A 24,259-nucleotide genomic window follows, 5' to 3' on the forward strand; every position below is an offset into this window, starting at 1 on the left:
AGCTGGGGTGCGTTTCGCCCGAGGCTAGGCTCACTGGTGGAGGTTAACTCCAGCATAAATAAGCATCTTTGGACTCATTACAGGGATTAGAGAGTAATTCGCCTGCGAGGAAGAAGACGACTGCCAGGGTTTTGGTACAGTTTACGACAGTCTTATGGGGGCAAGGGCCTTGGAGATTACGAGGGGGTGGGAAGGGAAGGCAAGTGAAAGAGAGACGGGCCGAGGGAAAAGAGAGGCATGCTGTCAAGTGAGTGAGTGTGTGAGTCAATCCAAGCCCCCGGCTGCCCCCTTGATCTCGAGGATGTTGGGGTGCTGTGAAAACGGATAATAGGAGTTAGAACGACCAGGCCCGTCTAGAGAGAAGTGTGCTGATTGTTATAACTTTTCCTCATCTCCCCCCTCCGCTTAACTGAATAAACACCCAGGAGAAAGCCCTAAATCAATTTTAATGATGTTGAAATACAATTTAGCAACAAAATACACAACAAATGCTAATTTGGTCGTGATGAGAGGCATCAGAAATTCCTCCCATTATTTATTCAGCCGACTTTCTGCATTTTTCATCAGAACAAATATTCCCATTTCAACAAACACGCACTGCGAGAGAATTTGGCAGCATAAATCAACACATTCTTTCATCAAATATATGCTCTGTGGGGTTCTCGGTAGTCTGTCCATTGCGCCAAAGACAAATAGTTCTGTGCGAAGTCCAGCCAGTGATACAGAAGGGGCAGAAGACTGTCAATATATGTGCACATACATTAAACATAGCCGGTCGTTGTGTGTTCAGAAAGGACATCATCATTAACCATAGTTGTTAATCAAAGATTATTTTTGAACTGTGTAGTGCATTCGTACTAGGGGTGCAACAATACTGGACAATTTACCCTTATCAACCGCGGTTTTCAGGTTTTGCAGTTCATTTTCCACTGTGTGTGTATGTGCGGGCGCATACACAATAAAGTGAGGGACAGAAAGACAGGACAGGATAAACCATGCTAACCGCTAAGCTAGCTTGAATGTGAAGTAGCAAAACAATAAAATAAATTCCTACACTTCAGCAGAAGTCTAACTGGAACTAGCTCAGGAAATTAGCAAGTAGATTATTAAATCAGGAGAGATAATAATATCACAATGTGCGACAATACTGTGAGCTCGATATGAATTAATAGATCACACATCTTTGAGCTGTGTGCTTATGGGGGTCGGGGGTCAAAGTGTCTGGGCATTCCGTGGTTTTAAAAGGCACAACTATCAAAACAAAAGGATTGTTGCTCACTATGTAGTGTAGGCACCTCGCTTAGCAGGCTGCTTCAGTTCCCACATATCAAGTCTTCTACATCCACGCTGTGAACAATTGCAAACCAAAATCTGAAATTACACAATACATTACCACATATGTCAAAAGCCAAAGAAGGAGCCTTTTATACATTTAAGATGCATCAATAATCGATTTCTAATCTAATATTACTCCTGAATCGTAATCAAATCTTGAGGTGCCCAAAGATACTCACCCCAAATGCTACATCCCTGTACCGGTACTTATTTTCTATTTAAGAAGTGTAATTATTAAAGAGTTAACTGTAAACAGTTTGTAGTTTTTTATGACTTATTTGAAAAATCATCAAATGTGAAAAGGTAAGCAGTTTTTTGTATGCCATTTTGTTCCCTTCTGCACCAATGTACATATCAAACCATGAGCTAACACCAGGGAACCTACTGAACTGTGAGGCTGTCGCAACGTTGCGCCCTTAATTTGTACGAGTATGAACATATGACTCAAAGTAATTTTCTTTAAATTTACTGCCTGACAAACATCTCTACCTCCATCTTAACTGGCTCTATCTGCCTTGCCTCTGCACCACATTTAGGACAAATGGTGCAACTGTTTGTAATAATATGACTTTTGATACAGTAGTAGCAGAAAACATGTTGACAGCCTCCCCGGTGAGGCAAGGTCGGCCACTCTCCACACAGCGCACATTCTTTCCACACCTCATCCTTACCCCGTGCACTCTCTATGTCACTTCCGTCTGCCCCGAGTAGAAAGGAATAAATGTTTGATTTGAGTTTTCTTACGTTGATGAGCGGTAGTAGGAAAATGAGGAACTCTGCAAAGCCGTGCCACAGCAGCTCGCGATTCATATATTGGTATGTAATGTCCCGCGTCACGTTGGGCTTGCTAAAAACGGCCTGAGCTCCAATGATCCTTTCAGCCAAGACTGGGTGTTGACCTTTGCTGAGGAACACAAGGAAGTTGACAAGACTTGCAAGACGGGCTATGCCTGACATTAGAGTCAGAGAAATGCTGAGGGCCTTTTGGGAAAATGTGCCATCACCTTCAGACACTCCTGAAGTCAAACCAAGACACAGTCGAAGGCTGTGGGCGCGCTCTTGAAGCCAGCGGGGACCCGCTGTTAGCAAAACCAGAGCCAATTTCTGCCTCTGGGTGAGAGGCTTGTAGCGGGCAGATGTGGACAAGGTGTTGTGGTAGTGTAGGCTCAGTATAGACTGGCCCACAGTGGTGCTGTTAGGATACAAAGTGAACCTCCACAGAAGCAGCTGCAGCAAAGCCTTCAGTTCGGGCTCCAGAGGTGTCAGAAGGCCCGGGCGGAAGTTCTGGAAGCACTGGGAAAACTGGGTCCATAGGAGTTGCTCCAGGGCCGAGTCAAGCTCAAGAGCATCCAGCTGGCTGATGCGCAGGACTGGGATCAGTGGGTCACAAGATATTTCTGGAAGAGATCCCGCTACCTTACTGCCCTCTTGATCCATACCTGCTGAAAAACAGAACTTATTTTGAGTGATTAGTTTGCACACAGGCATTCTTTTGCTTGTTTTGGTTATTCAAAGTTGCCAACTAATTGAGTGCAGAAAACTTTGTGTGACTTGACTACTGGCAGAACCACAGCGGATCTATTTGAGAAAGTACCTAAAGAGGGACAACTTGGGAGAACCGGGGCCCTTGAGGTAAAGGCCATCTTGTTTGCATGGTTATTTTCTCCTTATACATAGGGACGGAAATCACTTTTCATATGTAAAAGCCGTCCATAATGCAACCTTTGAGCTGTGCAATGCAAAGAAGCGGAATAGGGAGGGGTCTTAGTCTGCCTCAAGTGTATATCCACGAAACACACACGGTGAAGCTAGGGGGCTCATGGTGCCTGCACCCTCTGGAGATAGGGGTTTGTGTACAAATCACATCACGAGGGATTAGGCTAACGGCAGTCTGTGGTACACCGTAAACATCAGCCAAATGTGGAACAATCTCCCTCTCCCTGGAGTCGACTCCATACGGGATCGTAACATTGTGACGTCTGGGCTATTTTGTGCCGCAAAACGTTCTCAGTTCCCCCCCGTTTTTATCTGGCCTTTCCTCAAGTCAAACGCTTAGAAAGAAGGCGACTAACTAACACAAGGAGAGACAGAGCAATTGGGTGAGAGAGTGAGAGGCCCTTTTTGACAGTGGCTTTTGTGTCTCGCTGAACAGGATTTGTCATGAGGCTTTAAAACAGATTTCAGTCGGGTAAATATGGCAGTTTTGGCAGAAAGGGGAAATATGGTCACTTTAGACTGCTGAAGAGAAGGAGGAAAAATAAAACAGATCTAATGTAATAAGCCGAAATGGTGAGGACCTGTCTGTGTATTCATGATGTTTCAATGGATGCAGGATTCACCGTCCAGTTAAATCAGAATTAGCAAATCAATGGGGGGGAAAACGGAGGTAAGCAGGTGTGACAAATTCATTGAGTTGAATTTGAAAGGCTGCCATGTTTGGATCCTCGCCTGTGACGGAAAAGGAGTTTGGATTTTAAGAAAAAAAACAGTCCTGAATGTGCATCCTTACCAATAAACAGGCTCCATTTGTTTAGCTTCATCTGAAAGTTTTGCCTGTGCAGAAAATGTGCAGATTAAGTGACGCGCATATGTGTGGAAGTGTGTGGGACTATTTATGTATGTCAAGAGTAGCCTTGATCTATGCGAGCTAAAATAAATCTATCGGTCTGTCGTTATACACACAAAGCAGGTGGTGAGAATCCTTGCCACAGCAACACTCTCGAGACGAGTAAACCCAACCGGGTCCAATATTCTTTTCAAAGCCTTTTTATCGAGCAGTTTACAAGTTATGAATGAATATGTTTTATTTGGGGGAAACACTGTATTGACAGGTACCTATCAATAGTAATGTGACTATTGTCAAGGGTCTGTCAATATTAATGTAATTATGATGTAGTGGGATCAGAGGGATAGCGCAGAGTCGGGGGGCCAAGTTACATCTCCGGCCCACTGCCATATCAATAGCTGGGATTGCTATTGACAGTTTCCTTTCAGACTTGCAGCACTTGCCGGATATATAACGAGCAGACACTTCAGTCAATGCAGAACTGCCTATAAAAATTAAGCATTTGAATTTACGGGTCTTATACTGTGGACAGCTGGAAATCCATGCTTCTTGTGTAATAGTCGCAAGTCTTGCACCGAGTCGGGCAGGTAGAAAGAAGCTAACATGAATGCAACGTGTTCCATTAACTTGATCATTCTCCTGTGGGTCAGCTAACCAACCAAATCAATCCAGACTCTAAATGCTATCTTTTTTAGAGTCGCAAGGCCAGGTGGATGAGTTCAGGGATGACCAAAAGGAAGAAGAAAACAAGGCAGATGTGATGAAAACCTTTTAAAAACCATTTAAATGTATTTGGATATAGGTCAGATGTTGATTCTTGCGGTCTTGCTTCAACATTAAAAAAAAATAGGCACAGAACTCGAAGCTGACTTACATGGCTTACAAACAACAACATCCAATCAAGCAGCGACATTGCTGTGGGCTATATGGGGCTGTGACCAGTGTGACGAAGGGAATCAGCAAGCAACAAAGGCGCACTGACGCCTCCCAGCTGCACCGGCCTTCTAAAAACTCAGTTTCAGAAATATGGAGAGACAAAGGGACGGATTAAAAAGATAGATATGTCAGACAAAGCATCATGAAACCCCCAACTGAGGTGTGTGTGGGGGGAGGGGTGCTACTGTTTACTGATACAGTGAATGAGGAAAAACTAGGGGCAAAGATAGCCGAGGGAAAAAAATGAGGTAAAGCAGGGGAAACAGATAAGCGCAAACGTCCATAGGAACTGACCTTGAGACTGACGGTCACAATAAAGGAGGAGGGAACATTCCTGAAACATATCAGCCATAGTGAGGTGTAAGGCATCTAGGGAATAGTCTATAGACAGAGGAAGGCTGCACTTTCTTCGTGACCTTGGCTTTGGCATCTCGAGAGGGGATGAGGGTGTTAACAGAAGGAAGCTAACGGAAAACAGGGGGGTACCAGGAAGTCAGGCTGCACAAATAGTCTAATTTTAATCAAAATCATTATTTTGGCTGCCACAATTAAATTAGGGTGATCGTCTGAGATAATAACATTGAAAAAGCAGGCTCCGCTGTATATCAAATCAAACACTTGCAAAACTGCGGCGGCAGAGAACAGCCCTGTGAAACTGGTGCCTGTCCACGCCAGACGCCATAAGCACAAAACTCCATCACCATGCCGAACTGAAACATTAACAATATTTAATGTTTCAATATCAAACTTTTCCCAGGGTTGCTGCAACCGATTGCTTTGTTTCACTTTATTTCACTAACTTTACTAACGTGGAGTCTCTGCGTGTGTTTAAGACCGCAATGCTGTTATTAGATGGCGACAGGTGTGTACAATAATGGAGATAACAATAACGCATTTGTCCCACCCAAAAAGTATACCTCGGAGGAGCAAAATATGTGCACAGTATGTCGATATTATTGTTGGTCAGACTGTTGCACTGATCCACATGGTGTTGTTGAAGAACAAAGACTTTACCTTCATTGGCCAAACTTTGTATTTTAAATTGACATTAAAAAAATTAACACCACTTTTTTTTTACCTTATTTGTGAGTTTTTTTTATGTCAGCAAGTTATTATGTTAAAAAACAGTTTAAGTGACATAGCACAACGCTTCTCTGCTTGTCTTCCTGGAGTCGCACTAGCAGTACTAACAGCTAACCATTGTGCTAAATAGAGTCTTGAGACACTTTTCCATCGAGTGCCAACATTTCTTACTGGTGTTCTGGCGAGACATGCTCCCTATTGGAATTAATGCATCCCTTGCATCTGCGCGTGTGTATGAATCAGGGAATGCGTAAATCGTAAATGTAGTTGCGCATTGAAAAACTCTTTCACAACAGTTTAATCGTTAAACTAAAAATACATATTTTTGTATTTTTTCATTTACTATACATGTTTAACACTATACAAACAATGAAATGTATGATTAGGTAACGCGCGGGTGTCCCAATAATGACGTGCGAGCAATCTATGAAATGTGGCTGTTTGCATCACAACATTTAAAGTAGAGCTAAATGCATCATATAATAAGAACATGTTGACACTAATAATGAACAAAAATACAAATATTTGTCTTTAAATATGCATATTCAGCCTTTTTTTTTTATTCCCCGCCATTGGGAAGATGACTCCATGTTCTATAGTACACAAACGTATGAAAACGTCATTCCATACCATCAGGACACCATGTGACCACAATTTGGACTGCATATACTATTGCCGAATACGGTTTAAAACATGTTGCACATTTCTAATGATGCAAACCAAAAAGCTCAGCTGCAGCCGTCCAAACATTGAGTTTTGCATAATGGCAGATTATGCAAATTGGACGATGACATCATCTGACGCGCCACCTCCATTCTGAAACTTCAGATCTATAGGAAACACTGAACCTTAATACATTATTGTCTTTTGTTTGCATCTTTTTACGGCCGTTGTGTTTAATGCCGCATAATTTTCACTAGAGCTGTCTCAATCCTGATCATGTGATCGAATAGGGGGTCGATATGTCTATTTTAACTGATCGACTGATAAGATGCCCAGCCAATCTTTACCACAGCTGTGTCGCAGTGTTTACATGGCTGAAGATTGTATTTACGTGAAATATTCCTTTCAAAAGGGATGCACGCTCAGGTAGACACAATTACATTGTTGGATTCCCTGTTACACACATGCATGAGTTGCATGAATTGTAGGAAAGTGCGGGTCTTGCCAGAACACTGGCTCGAATTTGAGAGCAAGCTACAATGAACGTGTTGTCTATCCACAGTGTGAGGCTACTTCTAAGATACTAATCCTCATCATTGGCGGAAATATACAAAGTTTTTACCAAGTGCTGAATCACTATAATGACTAAGCATGCTACACACATACGCACACCGAGCAGGATGACTCAAGAAGCTAACCTGCTAAAACTTCAATGTAAAGTAGGAGTGATCGATCCACATGTTAATACTATCGATACCTAGTATAGTATTAGTATATAAACAATAATTAAGTGATTAGATCAATATACAATATTTATTTTTCCTATTTTAATTATTACAAAATAAGTTTTTGGGTCGTTTTTCTTATTGTTTACATACTCAGAAGTAAGTCTCTGCATACAGGAAGGCTTTGAGGGAAAAACCCAGATGATTTAAATGGGAGTCAATAGTAGTTGTTGCTTTTGTTTAGTTATTGTACTCTGGCTACTTTATTTTGTTAGAAAAATATACGTAGAATTTAATACCACATCATCTGATTTACAACAATACTAGCAAATTTTACAAACTATAAAAATGTGTTTACTTTAGTTACTTGCTATAAAAAAAAATACAGTTCTATAATCTATGTCAAAGTGTCGAATCGGGACTTGAAATCGGATCGGATCTTAGGCTAAAAAATAGGATCGGGAAATACCCAGTTTTCACAGTTTCTAGTGATGGTAGTATTATTTTTAAGTAGGAAACAGGACGACAAAAACCAATGCCACAACGACAACGTGCAATGGAAAAGTGTTAGCTATGGTTGTCAGCGTAAAGTATTTCCTGCAATACATTGGCAAACATTTATTTTGTGGTATCATTTGTGTGAAAGCTGTAGTGAATCAAACCTATTTTCCTCAGCCCCTGCCAATTTATTGCTCTTATTTGGCCAAGAAGGAGTGTGGCACTATTAGCCAAGAAAAGCTAATGTCTTCACTGTGAAAACGAACAATGATGTCGCATTCAGAATTATTAAAATAGTGATGTCAAAATGTTAAGATTACCCAGGCGGTAACCAGACTAATTGTTATGAGTCTGTTTCATGAAAAATGAATGTGTGCAACTGCAAAGGGTGTTATTCAGGCTGTGTGAGTGTGTGTGTCACTCACTAATGCTCTATCAAGACTCTTCTCTTTCTCTAATCACCAATGACTCCTTTAAGCCAAGGGGCAAGGCCAACCTTAATGGCTTGCACACCAATAGAATACACATTAGTTACAACAACACATTTGACACACACCAAAAATGTGCTTTATTTTATCTGGTATGCTCAGAAGGTAAATTATTGAAAATAATTAATTGATTTCGTGAGTAGAAAGGTTGAGTATGCTAAGGGGTGAAATTGTAATAAGTACATGGCTTTGAGAAAAAACGACTAAAATGTCATGAAACATTTAGAGGGCAAAAAGGCACAATGAATGTGGAAGAAAAGGTGGAGCTGCGGATAAATACATGAGAAAGCTCAAAGAAAGACGCTAACTTTGTATAATAACAAAGTGTTATACTTTTTAATTTTGGTGGTGATGTATTCAAAGTACTAGGAACAGTCTCCAAAGGTTCAGGAGCCAAACATCTGAAGGATTGTTATTACTGCATATTGCAACTCAGCCTATTGTTTTTTTGTTTTATTTTACTTTGATGGACCTTTGGAACCAGAATACCAGAAGTACTTTAGCACTAGTATTTATAATAAATGTGACTATAGACTTACAGTTCCCCGCTTTCTTTGAACCTGACATGTACTGTTAGATTGCTGATATAATGGGAACCACATAATTGTTTTACACAATTATAAGTAATCAAGTATAATTGAACACACAGTCAATTCTATCACATGCCGTAAAAAGTTGAGTTTACACCTAGGGCTGGTGCAGTTTGGTCGCGCCATCTTACTGCCTTGCTGTTGATTCTCTGCACGGAGCGAGAAGAGAAAGTAAAAATGAGTGCTGAATAAATCGAAATAATTGTCGAAAAAAAAGCAGTTTTTTATTTTCTAAGTTTCATAGTTGTCCTTCATCTTTTCTTTTTAACCCTCGTCCGTTCCCTATTCGGATGTATGGAAACAATCGGTAGAACTGAAGTACAGGACTGTGGATACAAAATAAATAACCAAAACATAACAAATGTGCTAACATCCATTTTCCATTCTCTCTCTCTCTCTCTCTCTCTCTCTCTCTCTCTCTATTGTTGATGACTGAAGTGATGATAACAACCCCCCTCCACATCCCGGATTGTGAATAATGTAAATAACTCAATGTATATACCCTGATGATTATCTTGTGTGATGACTGTTATGATGATAGTATATATCTGATAGTATATATCTGTATCATGAATCAATTTAAGTGGACCCCGACTTAAACAAGTTGAAAAACTTATTCGGGTGTTACCATTTAGTGGTCAATTGTACGGAATATGTACTCCACTGTGCAACCTACTAATAAAAGTCTCAATCAATCAATCAAAAGCCGGCATCTTTTCCGAGGAGCCCCACGGCAAAGAGACTGACTTTGAAAATAACGAGAGGGAAACTGGCGTGTTTGATGGAGAACTTGCCCAGCTGTTCATTTCGGACAAAGAAGATGAGGACTTTGATGGATTTGTGGATGAGGATTGATCAAAAAATAATGTGAGTACCGGTACATTGATAAATACTTCAATAAAGTACAACCAAACTCAGCTTTGCTCCTGCTGCCTTTTTAAGACAGAGTCCATGCATGTTAGCGTATGTTTTAAGCTAGCGTATGTTTAACCATGCCTGCGCCCAAAAATACGCTGCACCTTATTTATGCGTTAAATACAGAAATAGCACCCGCAACTGACATGGAGCCTTTTAATACGGTGCGCCCTATGGTCGCGAAAAAACGGTATAGTGGCTTTGATAACGGGAACCGGTTCTCAAAAAGGGATTTGAATCCATGGAATCGGTTCTTTTCTTATCGAAGCATCGAGAGAACCGGTTTTCGAACATCATCCCTAATTATAGTCAGAAGAAAGTTGCATTTGAAATAAACATGTTAACATTTAATATATTTTTCTCCTTCTCCATGTTTTATATTGGTCATGAACCTGCTCAGTGGCCTTGTGGTTAGAGTGTCCGCACTGAGATCGGTAGGTCGTGAGTTCAAACCCCGGCCAAGTCATACCAAAGACCAATGTTCCCTCTAATTGTTCATGTGTCTGAGCAAACACAAAAACTCTCTGAGCATTCAGTGGAGCACATGTGAGCAACATCACACGTGGCAATACCAGCACCACACCTGTTTCAAACCAATCTTTTATAATACCACTCAAATGAGAGGAGTCATTTTCATGACATTATTTTGTAATATTGGTGATTTGGCCCACTTGTAATGATAATAAAATAAATCTTGTTTTTCATAAGCTATGGATTAGTTTTGTACAATATGTCTGGGTGGGGGTCCTGCTTTGGAAATCATTTGTACCCCTTTCAGAGATCACATTTAGTTCCCCTTAAACATCCTCATGTTGCACAATGAAATGTAAGCATAGGATGAAGTGTGCATTCCTGTAATTTTCTATAGTAAGAGCATTCCATGATTAATATAAATAATCTAACATTAATAATAAATGACAGTAGAATAAGCACACGTATGACTGAGGAGTCATCGTGTAACTTTGTGTGGTGTTTGAGTTGTCCGACTTTTTGTGTGGCCATAAACGCACCAGTGGCTTAGTGGTATGCGTGTTGGTGACAAATGACAAGTTGGTTTTGGCCTGGTTTGTACGGCAGAAAATGACTAGTTTTTCAAGATAGAAGTTTTTTACTCATGTTTTTGGTGTGGTTATGGCCGAATATAAACAGTTTTGCTCAATAAAGTGATCGATATAATTCCCGTCATCAAAGCATCTCGGTAGATGTTACAATAATTGAACGGTGTTCAATTGAACGGTGTTGACGAACACCGTTAGGGCCGCTTGTTGTCACTGTCACTCAGAGTTGCATTGCAAAATTACACAGAATAAATGTGTTTATTTTGTTTAGAATTCAGATGGGATTTGATTTGGTGCACGGCGTCCTCTGCTGTGCGCAGAGGACGCTTGAGCAGTGCGCAATTGCGCAGGCGCGCATCTTAAAGGGAACATTGCCAAAGACTATAAAAATGGGACCCATTACCTCCCTGCTTGGCACTCAGCATCAAGGGTTGGAATTGGGGGTTACATCACCAAAGTGATTCCCGGGCGCGGCCACCGCTGCTGCTCACTGCTCCCCTCCTCTCCCAGGGGGCGAACAAGGGGATGGGTCAAATGCAGATGTTAATTTCACCACACCTAGTGTGTGCGTGACTATCATTGGTACTTTAACTTTAAAAATAATTATCGCTTTCAACCAATATAAAAAAACTATATCGTGATACAGTTTTCAACCAGCCCTAACATACATTCTATCACATGCTGTAAAAAGTTTAGTCACACCTACTTTTTCTGGCACCAATACACGAATCATCTCTATTTTGATAATAATCAAAGAGCATTTGATCATCACAAGGAGGAGGGATTAGGTTTGTGTGAGAGTAGCACAGTCAACGCCATTGAGGGGGAAAAAAAAGATATGACAGATAAGAGTGGAGAGGAGAGATGATTGGGATTAGAAAGATGAAGTGAATAGTCTATGAAAATCAATAAATACAATTTAGCCTTGAATCTCAATGTGGGCGACTTTGATCCATGGTATTGATTGTTTAGAAGTAGAATAACAGAATCATATGGGGCGAAATGTGTTTGAAGTGATGCAGTCAGTTCTTTACTAAATACTGTTTGGACATGACTTCTACTGAATGCTTATAATTTTTTTCTGTACGGTTATATTCACTCTGGTGACAAAAGGTCGGTATGCTGCACACATGCGCAAACCGGTGATAAACAAACACGTCTATTCAAAACAAACAGGGCATGCTAAAGTAGATTGTCATTGTATCGGAATACAAAACGACCCGTTTTAAAAGACAGAGGGAAATGTTTACCTTTTTTCTTGTTGAGCACTACGCATTCAATTTTAACGAGCCATTCCTCGCTATGGTGATCTTGACAGAGCAATGTTTACTTCCGGATTGTAACCTAAACCCCGCCTTTTTTCTACAGATGTCCCAATAGCGTGATTGAACGTCATTATTACGCGACACACTGGAGATTTAGCCAATCAGGTAATGCAACGTCATCGCAGCGGTAAACTGACTTGGTAAGCGCAGGTCTTTAGAAATACAATTTATTGTACCGTTCACGTCTCTGTTGTGGTAACCGCACATAGAGACTGCATTGTTGACCACGGCGATGCAGCAAAAGGATAAAAACAGCACGAAACGCACCGCAACTGCCAGCTATTGTCTCCCCTTAGTGATGTATCAGTGTTGTATAACTCACCAGTGTAAAAACAGCATTAATGACGCTAAACGTGGGAGAGGATAATTATGCTTTAAACCTGCTCTCTGCATCGCAGCTGCAATGTGGCAAAGAGAGCTCGGAGAAACCTGCAAAGTTAATGAAACAGCTTTTAAATGAGTTTAAAGGGTTGCATGAGCAAAGGTTGAGATGCCTGGAGGAGGACACAACTCAACGACCAGAGGTGATACTGCAGGTGAGCAAACGACACTGCGTTCTGTGGGTGTTTAAAATCCATCCATCCATTTTTTCTACCGCTTGTCCCCTTCGGGGTCGCGGGAAGTGCTGGAGCCTATCTCAGCTGCGGAAGGCGGGATACACCCTGGACAAGTCGCTACCTCATCGCAGGGCCAACACAGATAGACAGACAACATTCACACAAAATGCACAATCTAAGTAGATGCATTGCTATACATTCTTACTTGTCCAGTTTTGAAAGGTATAATTACTGTTTTGATGAGGTTATAGGTGCATTAACTTGTGTGATTTACCATGAATTGATTAACGTGGACCCCGACTTAAACAAGTTGAAAAACTTATTCGGGTGTTACCAATTAGTGGTCAATTGTACGGAATATGTACTGTACTGTGCAATCTACTAATACAAGTTTCAATCAATCATGTGAGGGATAAGATGTTATGAAAACCTCAGTGTGATGCACTGCAGAATATTTATGTTTTTTTGTATTAGAATTTACAAGATTGTTCCGGCATATTTAATGCAATTTAAGAGTGCCTCAACTTCAGAGTGTTTTGAAACACTATCAAGGACAGATCCTACACCGACTTTGACCTGTTTGACCTGCTGCCCCCAGGAAGGCACTACAGGGTCATCAGGTCTAAGACAAACAGACTCAAGAACAGTTTTTTCCCCTAAAGCCATAACAACGGTGAACTCTCATAGGCACTGATTTTATAGTTTAGCACCTCTCTGTGTGCCATTTTTACTTTCCACCCACAGTCTGAATGCTTCTGTATACTGTATATGTATATAGTATAATATTTAAACAACACATTCAGAACATTCATTCTCAGGACTGGACTGTTCACCTTACCTCCTTTTGCACTGTTTTTCTTTTCTTTCCTTCCCATGTTTTGCATATTTATAGACTGTCGCACTGATATTGGAGTTGCTTTTAATCTCATTGTACCTGTGTATAGTGACAATACAAGGCATTCTATTATATTCTAAATAAAAGCTGTCCATCGGCTGATTTTTACGCTTTAAGTTGCAAGCAAAAATTTTAGTTAGAGGCATCCCCGCCATTAGTTGACGTAGCAAATGTCACAGTGAACCGGTTTTACTTGCTAACATTAGTTTATATCAAGAGATGGACATTACTTTATTTTCCCAAGTATTGGAAGGATGAAACTATGTGTGAAGGACAGTTCTGAGTAAAACACATGGATGATAATTGTTTTATTAAATAAATAAATAATACAAATCACGACAGAGCCTGTCGCCAAATTGGTGAAGGAATTTGAGCGCATCACTGCTAGTCTGCACCATAACAAAGGAATATGAGGCTAACACCAGACAAGAATGTTAAAATAACATCTAAACAGCGGACATTAATTTATGAAAATATGGAAATGCTGCAGATGGTGTGTTTGACGGAGAAGCAGCTAGAAGTCCATTCTCCAAAATAAATGCTGTACATTATCCTTTCATAGAACTATTGTAGTTAGTAATACGTTTTTATTGTATTGCTTTTATACAGTAATAAAAGTGCAATATATGTATCTGTACAGTAATGTATTTATTTATATCTGCACCTTATTGCTGTTTTATCCTGCACTACAACGAGCTAATGCAACAAAATGTAATTCTTATCTGTACTGTAAAGTTCAAATTTGAATGACAATAAAAGGAAGTGTAAGTCTAAGTCTAATTATTTTTATATATTTCTTATCTTGTTAGTTTTTTTTTTTAAAGGCATGTTACATGTTACAGTTGTGCTGTTTTGGGGCGGCCAAGCACCAATTAAAAATTAATTTCAATGGGTGATGTCGATTTGAGACACAAGTGTTTTGAGTTAAGATTTGCGTCACAAAACCAATTAAGCTCGTATGTAGAAGAACTACTGTATTTATCTAAATATGAGACAATCCTGAAGAAAAGCCCTCTATTTCAAGACCATTTAAAAAAAAATAGACAATTAATTTTCATGTGTTTAATATCAGCTAATCATATTTTAGTCATTGTATTTTGAGGGCTCCTTGACTTTGGAGATAAGAGTACCAATCTATTTCAGACTATTCTCAGGAAGAAATACTGTCTTACATCCGATTTAATCGCTGTCTTATGTGCTCTGTATCTTTAAGTGGGTTCCCGAAACATAAGGACATAAAAAGAAGACATTGGTTATGTTCGTTCAAGTGATGTGTCAAAAACAATTTACACAATTTACCTTACCAGCAATGAAGCAATAACACATCCCAAAAAACAAAAAAAACAAAATGCTTCCTTTTCCCCATGACATGACCATCAGGAGGTGACCTCGGTTGTGTTAGATAAATGGCTGGAGGAAGTGCAGGGGCTGCTTTCATAAAGCTGCAGCACTTGTAACAGGTGGCAAATTGCATTATGTTTCCATCTGAGCGGCACAGATCAGGAACACTTATCCAAACTCATATTTGCAATACAAAAAGCGAGGTTTCTAATCATCCGGATTGTCATGTCACATCATTTAGCTTCAGAATGTAGTCTGTGCGAGCTGGGCTGTGCATCAAAACAGGTGTAACAAGGTTTCATAGATGGCTTTTGGTCAGGCGGGCCCACTGGAGGACCTTCTTAACAAGGTTACATGTTTAGAACCCAGAAGCTCCCTTGTCCTGAAGGTTGATGTGAACACTTTATCATAAAGCTTGTCCACTGAAAAAGAAGCAACGTTAAATCCAATGCAGATTTGTTCCACTGCAGGTTTGTCTAAACAGGTTCATATACAGTAGTGACGCACTTTTGTACAAACGAAATATCAACATACATATTATTATTATTATAAACAGACGAAAGGACCGTTTTTTCCCCCACAAGCCATCACCACAATGAATGCACATGCACTAAAAGCAATTTATTAATAATTTTTAATGTGCAAATAAAACAATTGTATGTGCAATCTTGTGCTATTTTTATTTATGTGCAATGCAAACACCTTGCCACATGCCTCAGTTATTGTATTGTTTTTTTCTGTTTTTTCTTATATTTACAGTATATTATTTAAAAAAGCTCACTGACAGAGCCTTTCAGGATGTTTCGTTGTCGTAAAAAAGCTTTTATTGCTGTTCTATTAGTTTATTTATTATAATATTAGTTTATTTATATAAATAAACTAATATTAGTTTTTATAATAAACTAATATAATAATATTATATAATATATAATAAACTCTTATTATAAATTAGTTTATTTATTATAATATTGTATTAGTGGGGCGTAGAGCTGACATATTTGGAGAGGAAGACTGTGGGTTATGTTTGCAGCTTGCAGCTCTTTTAAACACCAACTTAAGCAGCCAATCATCCGCTGCAAACTGCACCTTTTAAAAGGACTTTGAATCTTTGGGCACCACACAATTTGATTTGATTCAATTCTTGGGGGTAATTATTCCATTCAGAAACGATTCTCGATTCAAAACGATTCTCAATTAAAAAACAATACTTTTTTGTACATTGGGTGCCTGTTCTATAATTAACTACATTTCCCCATAAAATTGACAAACAGGTCTGATCAATTGTTATATCTCTTATAAAAATATTGTTTAATAAAATGCTACCCAAACAATTAATAAAGTCAAATACAAATAAGGCAACACATGGTTGTATGCTTAGCTTGTTCACTTTTATCACCGGTGCTACTAAATGAAAAAAATTGTAGTACAGAAAAAAATTGGCAGCAATATGAAATGTCTTAAATATCACAGTTTCATTATTAACACTCAAACAAGGTACACATGTGCTTACTTGCTTGCTTATGGCAGTCCATTGTTGTCGATGATGACTTCATAACTCCCGGGGCAGAGGGGGTGTTTAGCGCTTGGTGCGCTCGTGCCACCTCATGTGGCTGTGAATACCAATTGCTGATCCACACATTTCTCCACACGTGGGGCATGTGTGTGTTGAACCTGGTTGGGTAGTTCTTGCAGGCCGCTCATGCCGTTGTCTGCGTTTCTCTGCACGTCACAGGGTTGTCTTCTCCTCTAGATGGGAGACACCTGAGAGGCAGGAGGAGCGCCAGAGGTCTCGATCTGCTGCAATACCGTCCAGGTTTGAAGGGGAAATGTTGAAATTCTTGCGCAGCAACTTCATGTGGTCCTTAAAGCGCTTACGTTGCCCTCCTGTAGACCTCTGGCCTGATTGGAGTTGGTAGTAGAGAACATGTCGTGGAAGACGGGCTGCAAGCATGTGGATCACATGACCTAGCCAGCGTAGTTGTCTGCGTGCCAAAAGCACCTCTACGCTTCATAAGTTGGTACGCTCGTAGAGCTCTGTGTGGGTCATGTGGTGCTTCCATGTGATGCCCAGGATCCTTCTGAGGCAGAGGAGGTGAAAGTCCTCCAGCGATTTGATGTGTCGTCTGTATGGTGTCCAGGCTTCAGAGCCATACAGTAGTGTGGACACTAGAGATGCGCGGTTTGCGGACACAACCGCGGAGTCCGCGGATTATCCGCGGATCGGGCGGATGAAATTAAAAACAATAAGATTTTATCCGCTCGCGGGTCGGGTCGGGCGGATTAATTAGATATTTTTTTTATTTTTTTGCGGGTGGCAGTTAAACCAATTCGGAAATATATATACATAGTTAAATGTTGTTACCCACATACGAAAAACGAGCAGGCACCTGCTGCATATGCCACAACAGAAGAAAAAAAAGAAAAGAGATGGACACTTTTACGGAGCGGAGAAGGGACGCCTCGCCGGGGTCCGGGACCGAGGCCCCTTCCCCCGAGAGGGCCCCACCGGGAGCCGTAGCTGAGGCGATCCGCGAGAAGGGCCCGACGCAAGTCCAGGGTCACTACCGCGCCCACCGCACCGACACCCCGCCTCGTCCGCTTTCGCAGTGCGCTCACGAAAGGGGTGGGGCTCACCCTGGTTGATATAGAGAGCAGGACGGTGGCCATGGAATTTCATTTAAGGTTTGTGATAAACCATCAAACTCATTCGTTAAAAGGACTCTATAGTAATATAAAGCAAATTTTTCTGGACATTATCATGCAAGAAAAGTTTATTTTTGGGATCGCGATCACCGCGTAATGATTTTTAAAGGTTGCATTACATTATTAACTGTCCCATGTGATCAGCCAGTGCGATTGGAAGTCCATGCTCAATTATTGCCTCCGTAAATAAAACTTCGGCATTTATCACATCCAAAGAATCTGTTTGGGCGACGAAAAACGTTGAAAGTTTTCCACTTGTATCGCTAGCAACGGCATTAGACTTGTGTTTTTTTGTCCCAACGTGGTCTTTTACATCGCTAATTCCTCCGTGTCCGATCGAAAAATCTTGTCTGCACAAGGTGCAATTCGCGTAGTTTTCACCCTTTTTTTTTTTTTTTAATTAATATTAGATATATAACAACGGGCGGATGGCGGGCGGGTGCAGTTCTGATCAAACGTTACATCGGGTGGATGGCGGATGGTTGACGACTTTCTGACGCGGTTGCGGATGAAATAAATTGCCTATCCGCGCATCTCTAGTGGACACACATTGCCTGGTATACTGCTGCCTTGGATGCTGTCTTCCGGTTCTTATTGATTAAGATCCGGGATCTTAGGCGACCAAATGTGGCGAAGGCAAGGTCGATGCGGGCTTGGATGTCTGCGTCAACATTACAGCTGTCAGAGAGGATACTGCTGAGGTATTTGAAGTGTGGTACCGTTTCCAGAGGGGTATTGTCAATGTGGGAGTATGTGCAGAGCTTGGCTGGTGGACAATTTGTGTCTTCTTGATGTTGATCTGAAGACCGACAGCTCTGTTGGTGGCAACTATCACATTGAGGGCATTCTGAAGGGAGTCGGGGGTGAGAGCAATCAGCGTGCAGTCATCGCCATACTGCAGTTCACAAACCTGAAGGGCAGTAGTCTTGGTGGTTGCCTGGAGGCGCCGGATGTTAAATAAGTTGCCGTCCAGGCGGAAACTAATGCCGACTCCATCCGTGTTCTTCAAATGCTTATGGGAAATGATGACTGCGGTAAGGATTATGTTGAATATAACCCGGGCTAAGACACATCCTTGTTTCACTCCAATCTTGACATTAAAGGGGTCGGACAGTTGTCCACCAATTCAAACCCTGCATGGCTTGCATGCCATCATGAAACTGTTGGTGGATCATGAGGAATTCGGATGGGACTCCAAACCGGCTTAGTATGCTCCAGAGAAGCTTTTGGTCTACTGTGTCGAAAGCCTCGATAGAAGCCATGTACAGGTCTTGTTTGTGTATTCTGGCTTTCTCCTGTATTTTCCTTGCGGCAAAAATCATGTCCGTTGTTCTACGGTCCTTACGGAGTCCACACTGGGTTTCTGGCAAAATGTTCTCTGAAATGTGCACAGGCAGACGGGAGAACATGATCCTTGTCAGGATTTTGCCTGCAACTTAAAGGAGTGAGACACCTCTGCTGTTGTCACAAGACGATTTATCACCTTTCTTTTTATATATGGTGATAATGGTGGCGTCTTTCCAGTCTTGCAGGACATTGGGAGTTGTCCAGATGACAGAGATGAGCTGATGTAGCCGGCGAGTGAGAAGGTAACCTCCACACTTGAATACTTCAGCTCGGATGAAGTCTGAACCTGCACTTTTATTGTTTTTAAGGCAATTTATTTATTTCCGAACTTCATGAAATTCAGGAACTTCATCAAGTTGAGGGACAGAGGGGAAGCTGGGGAGTTCATCCAGGATGGTCGGGTCTGTGAGGTTGCTCTGGTTTAGTACGTTGCTGAAGTTCCTTTTCTGGTTTAGTACGGTGCTGAAGTTCTCTGCCCAACGTTCTAGAATGTGTTGTTCCTTTATGAGGGTGGTGCCATCTGCAGGTCTGACTTGTGCAAAGTTTCTGCTCTGGGGCCCATAGATGTTTTTGATTGCGTCAGAGAAGCCGTGCGTGTTGTTGGCATTTGCAAGAGATTGAATTTCTTCCGCTTTCTTGATCCACCAATTGTTCTCCATCTATGAATTTCTTCAGCTTTCTTAATCCACCAATTGTTCTCCATCTGCCGTAGAGCTCTTTTTGCTTCTGCTTTGATAGTGCCATCCATCCATCCATCCATCTTCTTCCGCTTATCCGAGGTCGGGTCGCGGGGGCAGCAGCCTAAGCAGGGAAGCCCAGACTTCCCTCTCCCCAGCCACTTCGTCCAGCTCTTCCTGTGGGACCCCGAGGCGTTCCCAGGCCAGCCGGGAGACATAGTCTTCCCAACGTGTCCTAGGTCTTCCCCGCGGCCTCCTACCGGTCGGACGTGCCCTAAACACCTCCCTAGGGAGGCGTTCGGGTGGCATCGTGACCAGATGCCCGAACCACCTCATCTGGCTCCTCTCGATGTGGAGGAGCAGCGGCTTTACTTTGAGCTCCCCCCGGATGGCAGAGCTTCTCACCCTATCTCTAAGGGAGAGCCCTGCCATCCGGCGGAGGAAACTCATTTCGGCCGCTTGTACCCGTGATCCTGTCCTTTCGGTCATAACCCAAAGCTCATGACCATAGGTGAGGATGGGAACGTAGATCGACCGGTAAATTGAGAGCTTTGCCTTCCGGCTCAGCTCCTTCTTCACCACAACGGATCGATACAGCGTCCGCATTACTGAAGATGCCGCACCGATCCGCCTGTCGATCTCACGATCCACTCTTCCCTCACTCGTGAACAAGACTCCGAGGTACTTGAACTCCTCCACTTGGAGCAAGATCTCCTCCCCAACCCGGAGATGGCACTCCACCCTTTTCCGGGCGAGAACCATGGACTCGGACTTGGAGGTGCTGATTCTCATCCCAGTCGCTTCACACTCGGCTGCGAACCGATCCAGTGAGAGCTGAAGATCCTGGCCAGATGAAGCCATCAGGACCACATCATCTGCAAAAAGCTTTGATAGTGGACAATACTTTTTTTTTTTTTTTTTACATTGGGTGCCAGTTCTATAATTAACTACATTCCCCCATAAAATAGACAAAGAGGTCTGATACATTTTTACATCTCTTAAAATAAAATGTTGTTTAATAAAATGCTACCCAAACATTTGATGAAGTCAAATATAAATAATGCAACACAGGGCTGTACGCTTAGCTTGTTCACTTTTATCACCGGTGCTACTAAATGAAAAAAAATTGTAGCACAGAAAATTCTTGGGGCACAGAAAAAAATCGGTAGCAATATGAAATGTCTTAAATATCAAAGTTTCATTATTAACACTAAAACAAGGTACACATGTGCACTCATACATAAAAACACAATACCGTCATAAGACCTAATGTAACACTCAAACAAAGAACACACCTTAACTGTGCTAGCACTGTCGCTAACACGAGTGTAGGGTTGGGCGATATGAACCTAAACTCATGTCCCGATATAGTTTGGCCCATAAACTAACCCATAAATGGAAATATCCGTTGACTTAACTAAATATCTCCACCATGCCCTGATTTAAAATTTTCGGGACTAATTAGAATCCTAAATACAAAGAAACAGGTACCAACAAGTAAGAAAAGTAGGTTTTGTATAAAATGTTACCAACTTAAGACGTGTTTTGAGATACTAAAAAAAAGCCTTGAAAATAATATAAGAAAAGTAAAATATAATCTCCAATCTTCTTTAAAAAAAACATTTACCAATGCTCAATGCTTTTGCGAACAAAAACATAAAATGACAAAATGTAAGATAAAGTGCCCTGGTTTAAGAGGACATTTTAAACGTCAGCAGCAACATGAAAATAATTGACCTTGTAAAATGTTTGTTTTTATAGGTAAACATTATTATAGGACATACACACAAATATTTTAGCCAGGAACACCAACCTGCCAACTACTTCATGATGCTGTGTGACAGGCCGTGTTCTGAAAATACATTTTTAAAAGTAATTAATTATAGTTACTCATTAATTTACCAAACAAGTTTACCAAAACGAAATTACACTTTAATAATTGTAATTAAATGCTAGAGAAAGTAATTATTCCGTTACTTTAAAAAAAGAAAAAAGAAACCTTCAAATATCTGGCATAATGTGTTTGAGATAAGTGTCATATGAGAGCATTGTATGTGTCTTTTGAAAGGTGGTGCCTGTTGCCTAATGATGTGATATGTCAGCAAGTCCAGCTTGAGATGTTTTTGTTAGCTTAGCAGGCTAGCAGCAGGAGTTTGTCGGCTCTGACGGCAGCTCTTTTGATTCTTTCACTGGGTTGTGTTACCTCTGCTAAATATATAGATTGAATGTGCTTCCATGGCAGTGTGTCCTTGTCAACAAACGGGGTATTACTTGAATGGCAAGTTTGTCACTTCGATCATTGATTTGTTGTTCAATATTACTTTGACCTACTTAGTTAGTAACGCACAGTGCAGTTTGTTTGTGTCAAGTTTTAAGGTGGTGAAAAAAAACTTTTTTTTACTGACCAGTTCCTCCAACTAAGATCAATCACTTGTCAATTTGGTTATGGTTATAAGTTTATTTCAAACATGCCATAGAGGTGGGTGAACAATTTACTCTCGTTTGATCAAATTCGTATGGATTTTTTTTAGGAGCAAAAGGCGATGAAATGGTTGTAATCCCCATTCGCACATGTGCGACAGGTTTTTTTTTTCCCCAAGTCACACAGTCTATTTTTTGTCGCATTTGCGAGTAAATTTGTCGCACCGTACAGCCCTGCAACAAGAGAAGTATCCCACACTTGTCTTTTCTAGAGTAAATCTGTACAGCAGATATGGGAATATACATCAACAATAGGATTTGCCTGATTGGCTGGAGAAGACCGATATAAAAAAATAAAAATAGATTTCTGATTCGAGATTCATTTGGACATTTTTTTTTTGACACCCCTACATTTTAACTTAGCTGGAGACAAATGAGCTGGTTTTACAAATGTTTTTTCTTTATTTCTCTCTAGATGCTGCAACTCTCCTAATGGATTGTTTTGCACAGTCTCTACTATAAAGACCCCATAGTATGATGTAATGCAACTACATCACTGCAAACTACTGCATACAGCTCCTCTATTGGCTCTTTATCTGTGGCTCCTGTACTTTAGTTGTTTATATTGATGTCCAGTTTTGTTTTGGCCAGCATTTGAAACATGAATGCCAATTCAATATGCCCCTTATGTTGGCGATGTCTAAAGTAGGGCAGTCATTATGTCAAGAATCCTGCAAAGTCCTTTCTAACAACAAGCCTGTGGTTATAGTAATGCATTATTTAACAGAAGTTAATTTTCAGTCTTTGCGCTTTATGACGTGTTTTTCACCTTCCCTCATCTGCAAAGTGTGTGTCGTGTGATTTCATCGTCAACTCTGTCCCTCTATGTACCGTCCAGTTAAAAACACATATTCTTAATCACAATAAAGCAACATGCAGCTCAATAAAAGAGCCATCTCCTCATTCTGCCATCCAATATGTCTGGGGAACTTGTATTATTCCCCTTGTGAGGTGATCATTAGGGGATATTGTTTGTCTGCTCAATCAGAGAAAATTACTGTCATAACATCAATTTCTTGCCTTCATTTTGAAACAAACCACAATGTAACTCAGGGGGATTGTGAGGTCTAGGTGATTTGTTTGTTTAGTGCTTGCCTTTGCTTTAATCTAGTATTGGTCTTTTTCCCATGTAATATTGTTTTCTTTGATGAGTCTTGTTTTTTGTTGCTTTGAAATTATCTTGTTTCTTGAAAATAATCACACAGCGTTATACAGCATGCGGGGTGTATATTTTACACTGGAACCCAGAAAGGCATATAGTTCAGTCATTTAAATTCAAAACGACATCTAAAGTCGCACACAATTTCAGCTCTATCTGCATCCAAAGTATTAACGTTACAATTTTGTTGTTTTTTTTCCTATTTTTTTTTTTACCGGTGATGACAAGGGGGGAATTTGTGGTGATAACTGTTGAACAGCGACTTGTCCAGGGTGTACCCCGCCTTCCGCCCATGTGCAGCTGAGATAGGCTCCAGCACCCCCCGCGACCCCAAAAGGGACAAGCGATAGGAAATGGATGGATGGACAATCTGTACACGCATCTTTGTCATTGCTGCTCCACAATGTTAATATCAATGTTAAGGGTACATTTTTGGTTTCATTATAGAGTGGTCCGCTTCTTTTAATACTTATATGATATACAGTAAAGGGTTTCCCGCCATGGCGATACCATCACCCCCACGCCTTAAAATGTTTTTTTTTTTAAAGGAAAACAAATTAAAGTAATGTAATGTTGTGTAGCCTCCAAAATAAGTCACACTAAGTCTGACGCTATTTTGAACTTTTATTGCCAATCTTATGATAACAAACGGCACAATTCCGACAGGTTTTACTTTCCATGCAAACACTTTCGTGTCCGTGCTTCCCCAGACACACAACATTTCCTCATTCTCCGCAAATCTGCTTTCGGGCACGGAAAGTGTGTTTATGATCATGGGAAAAATTAACATCAAATCAAAACCACATGAACATAAAACGTTACCATCAGCAGGTTGTTACAGTATGAATAAATATCCATCCATTTCCACCACTCATCACTTTTGGGAGGCGTGGCTCGGATGGTAGAACGGCCGTGCC

At 40.9% G+C, this 24,259-nt stretch overlaps 2 protein-coding genes across 4 annotated transcripts in view; one reads left to right on the forward strand and one right to left on the reverse strand.

The window, feature by feature from the left end:
- Window positions 1-439: 439 nt before the first annotated feature.
- pex2 (peroxisomal biogenesis factor 2) lies at window positions 440-12,181 on the reverse strand. 3 transcript variants are annotated; one of them, XM_061965533.1, is made up of 2 exons: window positions 12,108-12,181; window positions 440-2,774 (listed from the first exon to the last, which is right to left on the reverse strand). In XM_061965533.1, the coding sequence occupies exon 2, from the start codon at window positions 2,770-2,772 to the stop codon at window positions 1,801-1,803; it is 972 nt and encodes a 323-aa protein (XP_061821517.1). In that variant the 5' UTR covers window positions 2,773-2,774; window positions 12,108-12,181; the 3' UTR covers window positions 440-1,800. The 3 variants fall into 3 exon arrangements, with proteins under 3 accessions (XP_061821517.1, XP_061821515.1, XP_061821518.1); XM_061965531.1 differs by having other exon boundaries at window positions 440-2,777; XM_061965534.1 differs by lacking the exon at window positions 12,108-12,181 and adding an exon at window positions 5,132-5,155.
- Window positions 12,182-12,323: 142 nt separating this feature from the next.
- Window positions 12,324-24,259, forward strand: part of LOC133605413 (uncharacterized) — a 646,046-nt gene continuing 634,110 nt past the window's right edge. The window contains exon 1 of the mRNA XM_072913499.1: window positions 12,324-12,718. Within this exon, the coding sequence (XP_072769600.1) occupies window positions 12,524-12,718 (195 nt within the window). The 5' untranslated portion in view covers window positions 12,324-12,523. The remainder of the gene's footprint in view (window positions 12,719-24,259) is intronic.

This window comes from Nerophis lumbriciformis, linkage group LG07, assembly GCF_033978685.3.
Source record: "Nerophis lumbriciformis linkage group LG07, RoL_Nlum_v2.1, whole genome shotgun sequence".
Lineage (NCBI taxonomy): Eukaryota > Metazoa > Chordata > Actinopteri > Syngnathiformes > Syngnathidae > Nerophis > Nerophis lumbriciformis.

What these genes read in the sequence shown, in the direction of transcription:
- pex2 (XM_061965533.1), bottom strand. Translation starts at nt 2,772, where the DNA reads ATGGATCAAGAGGGCAGTAAGGTAGCGGGATCTCTTCCAGAAATATCT.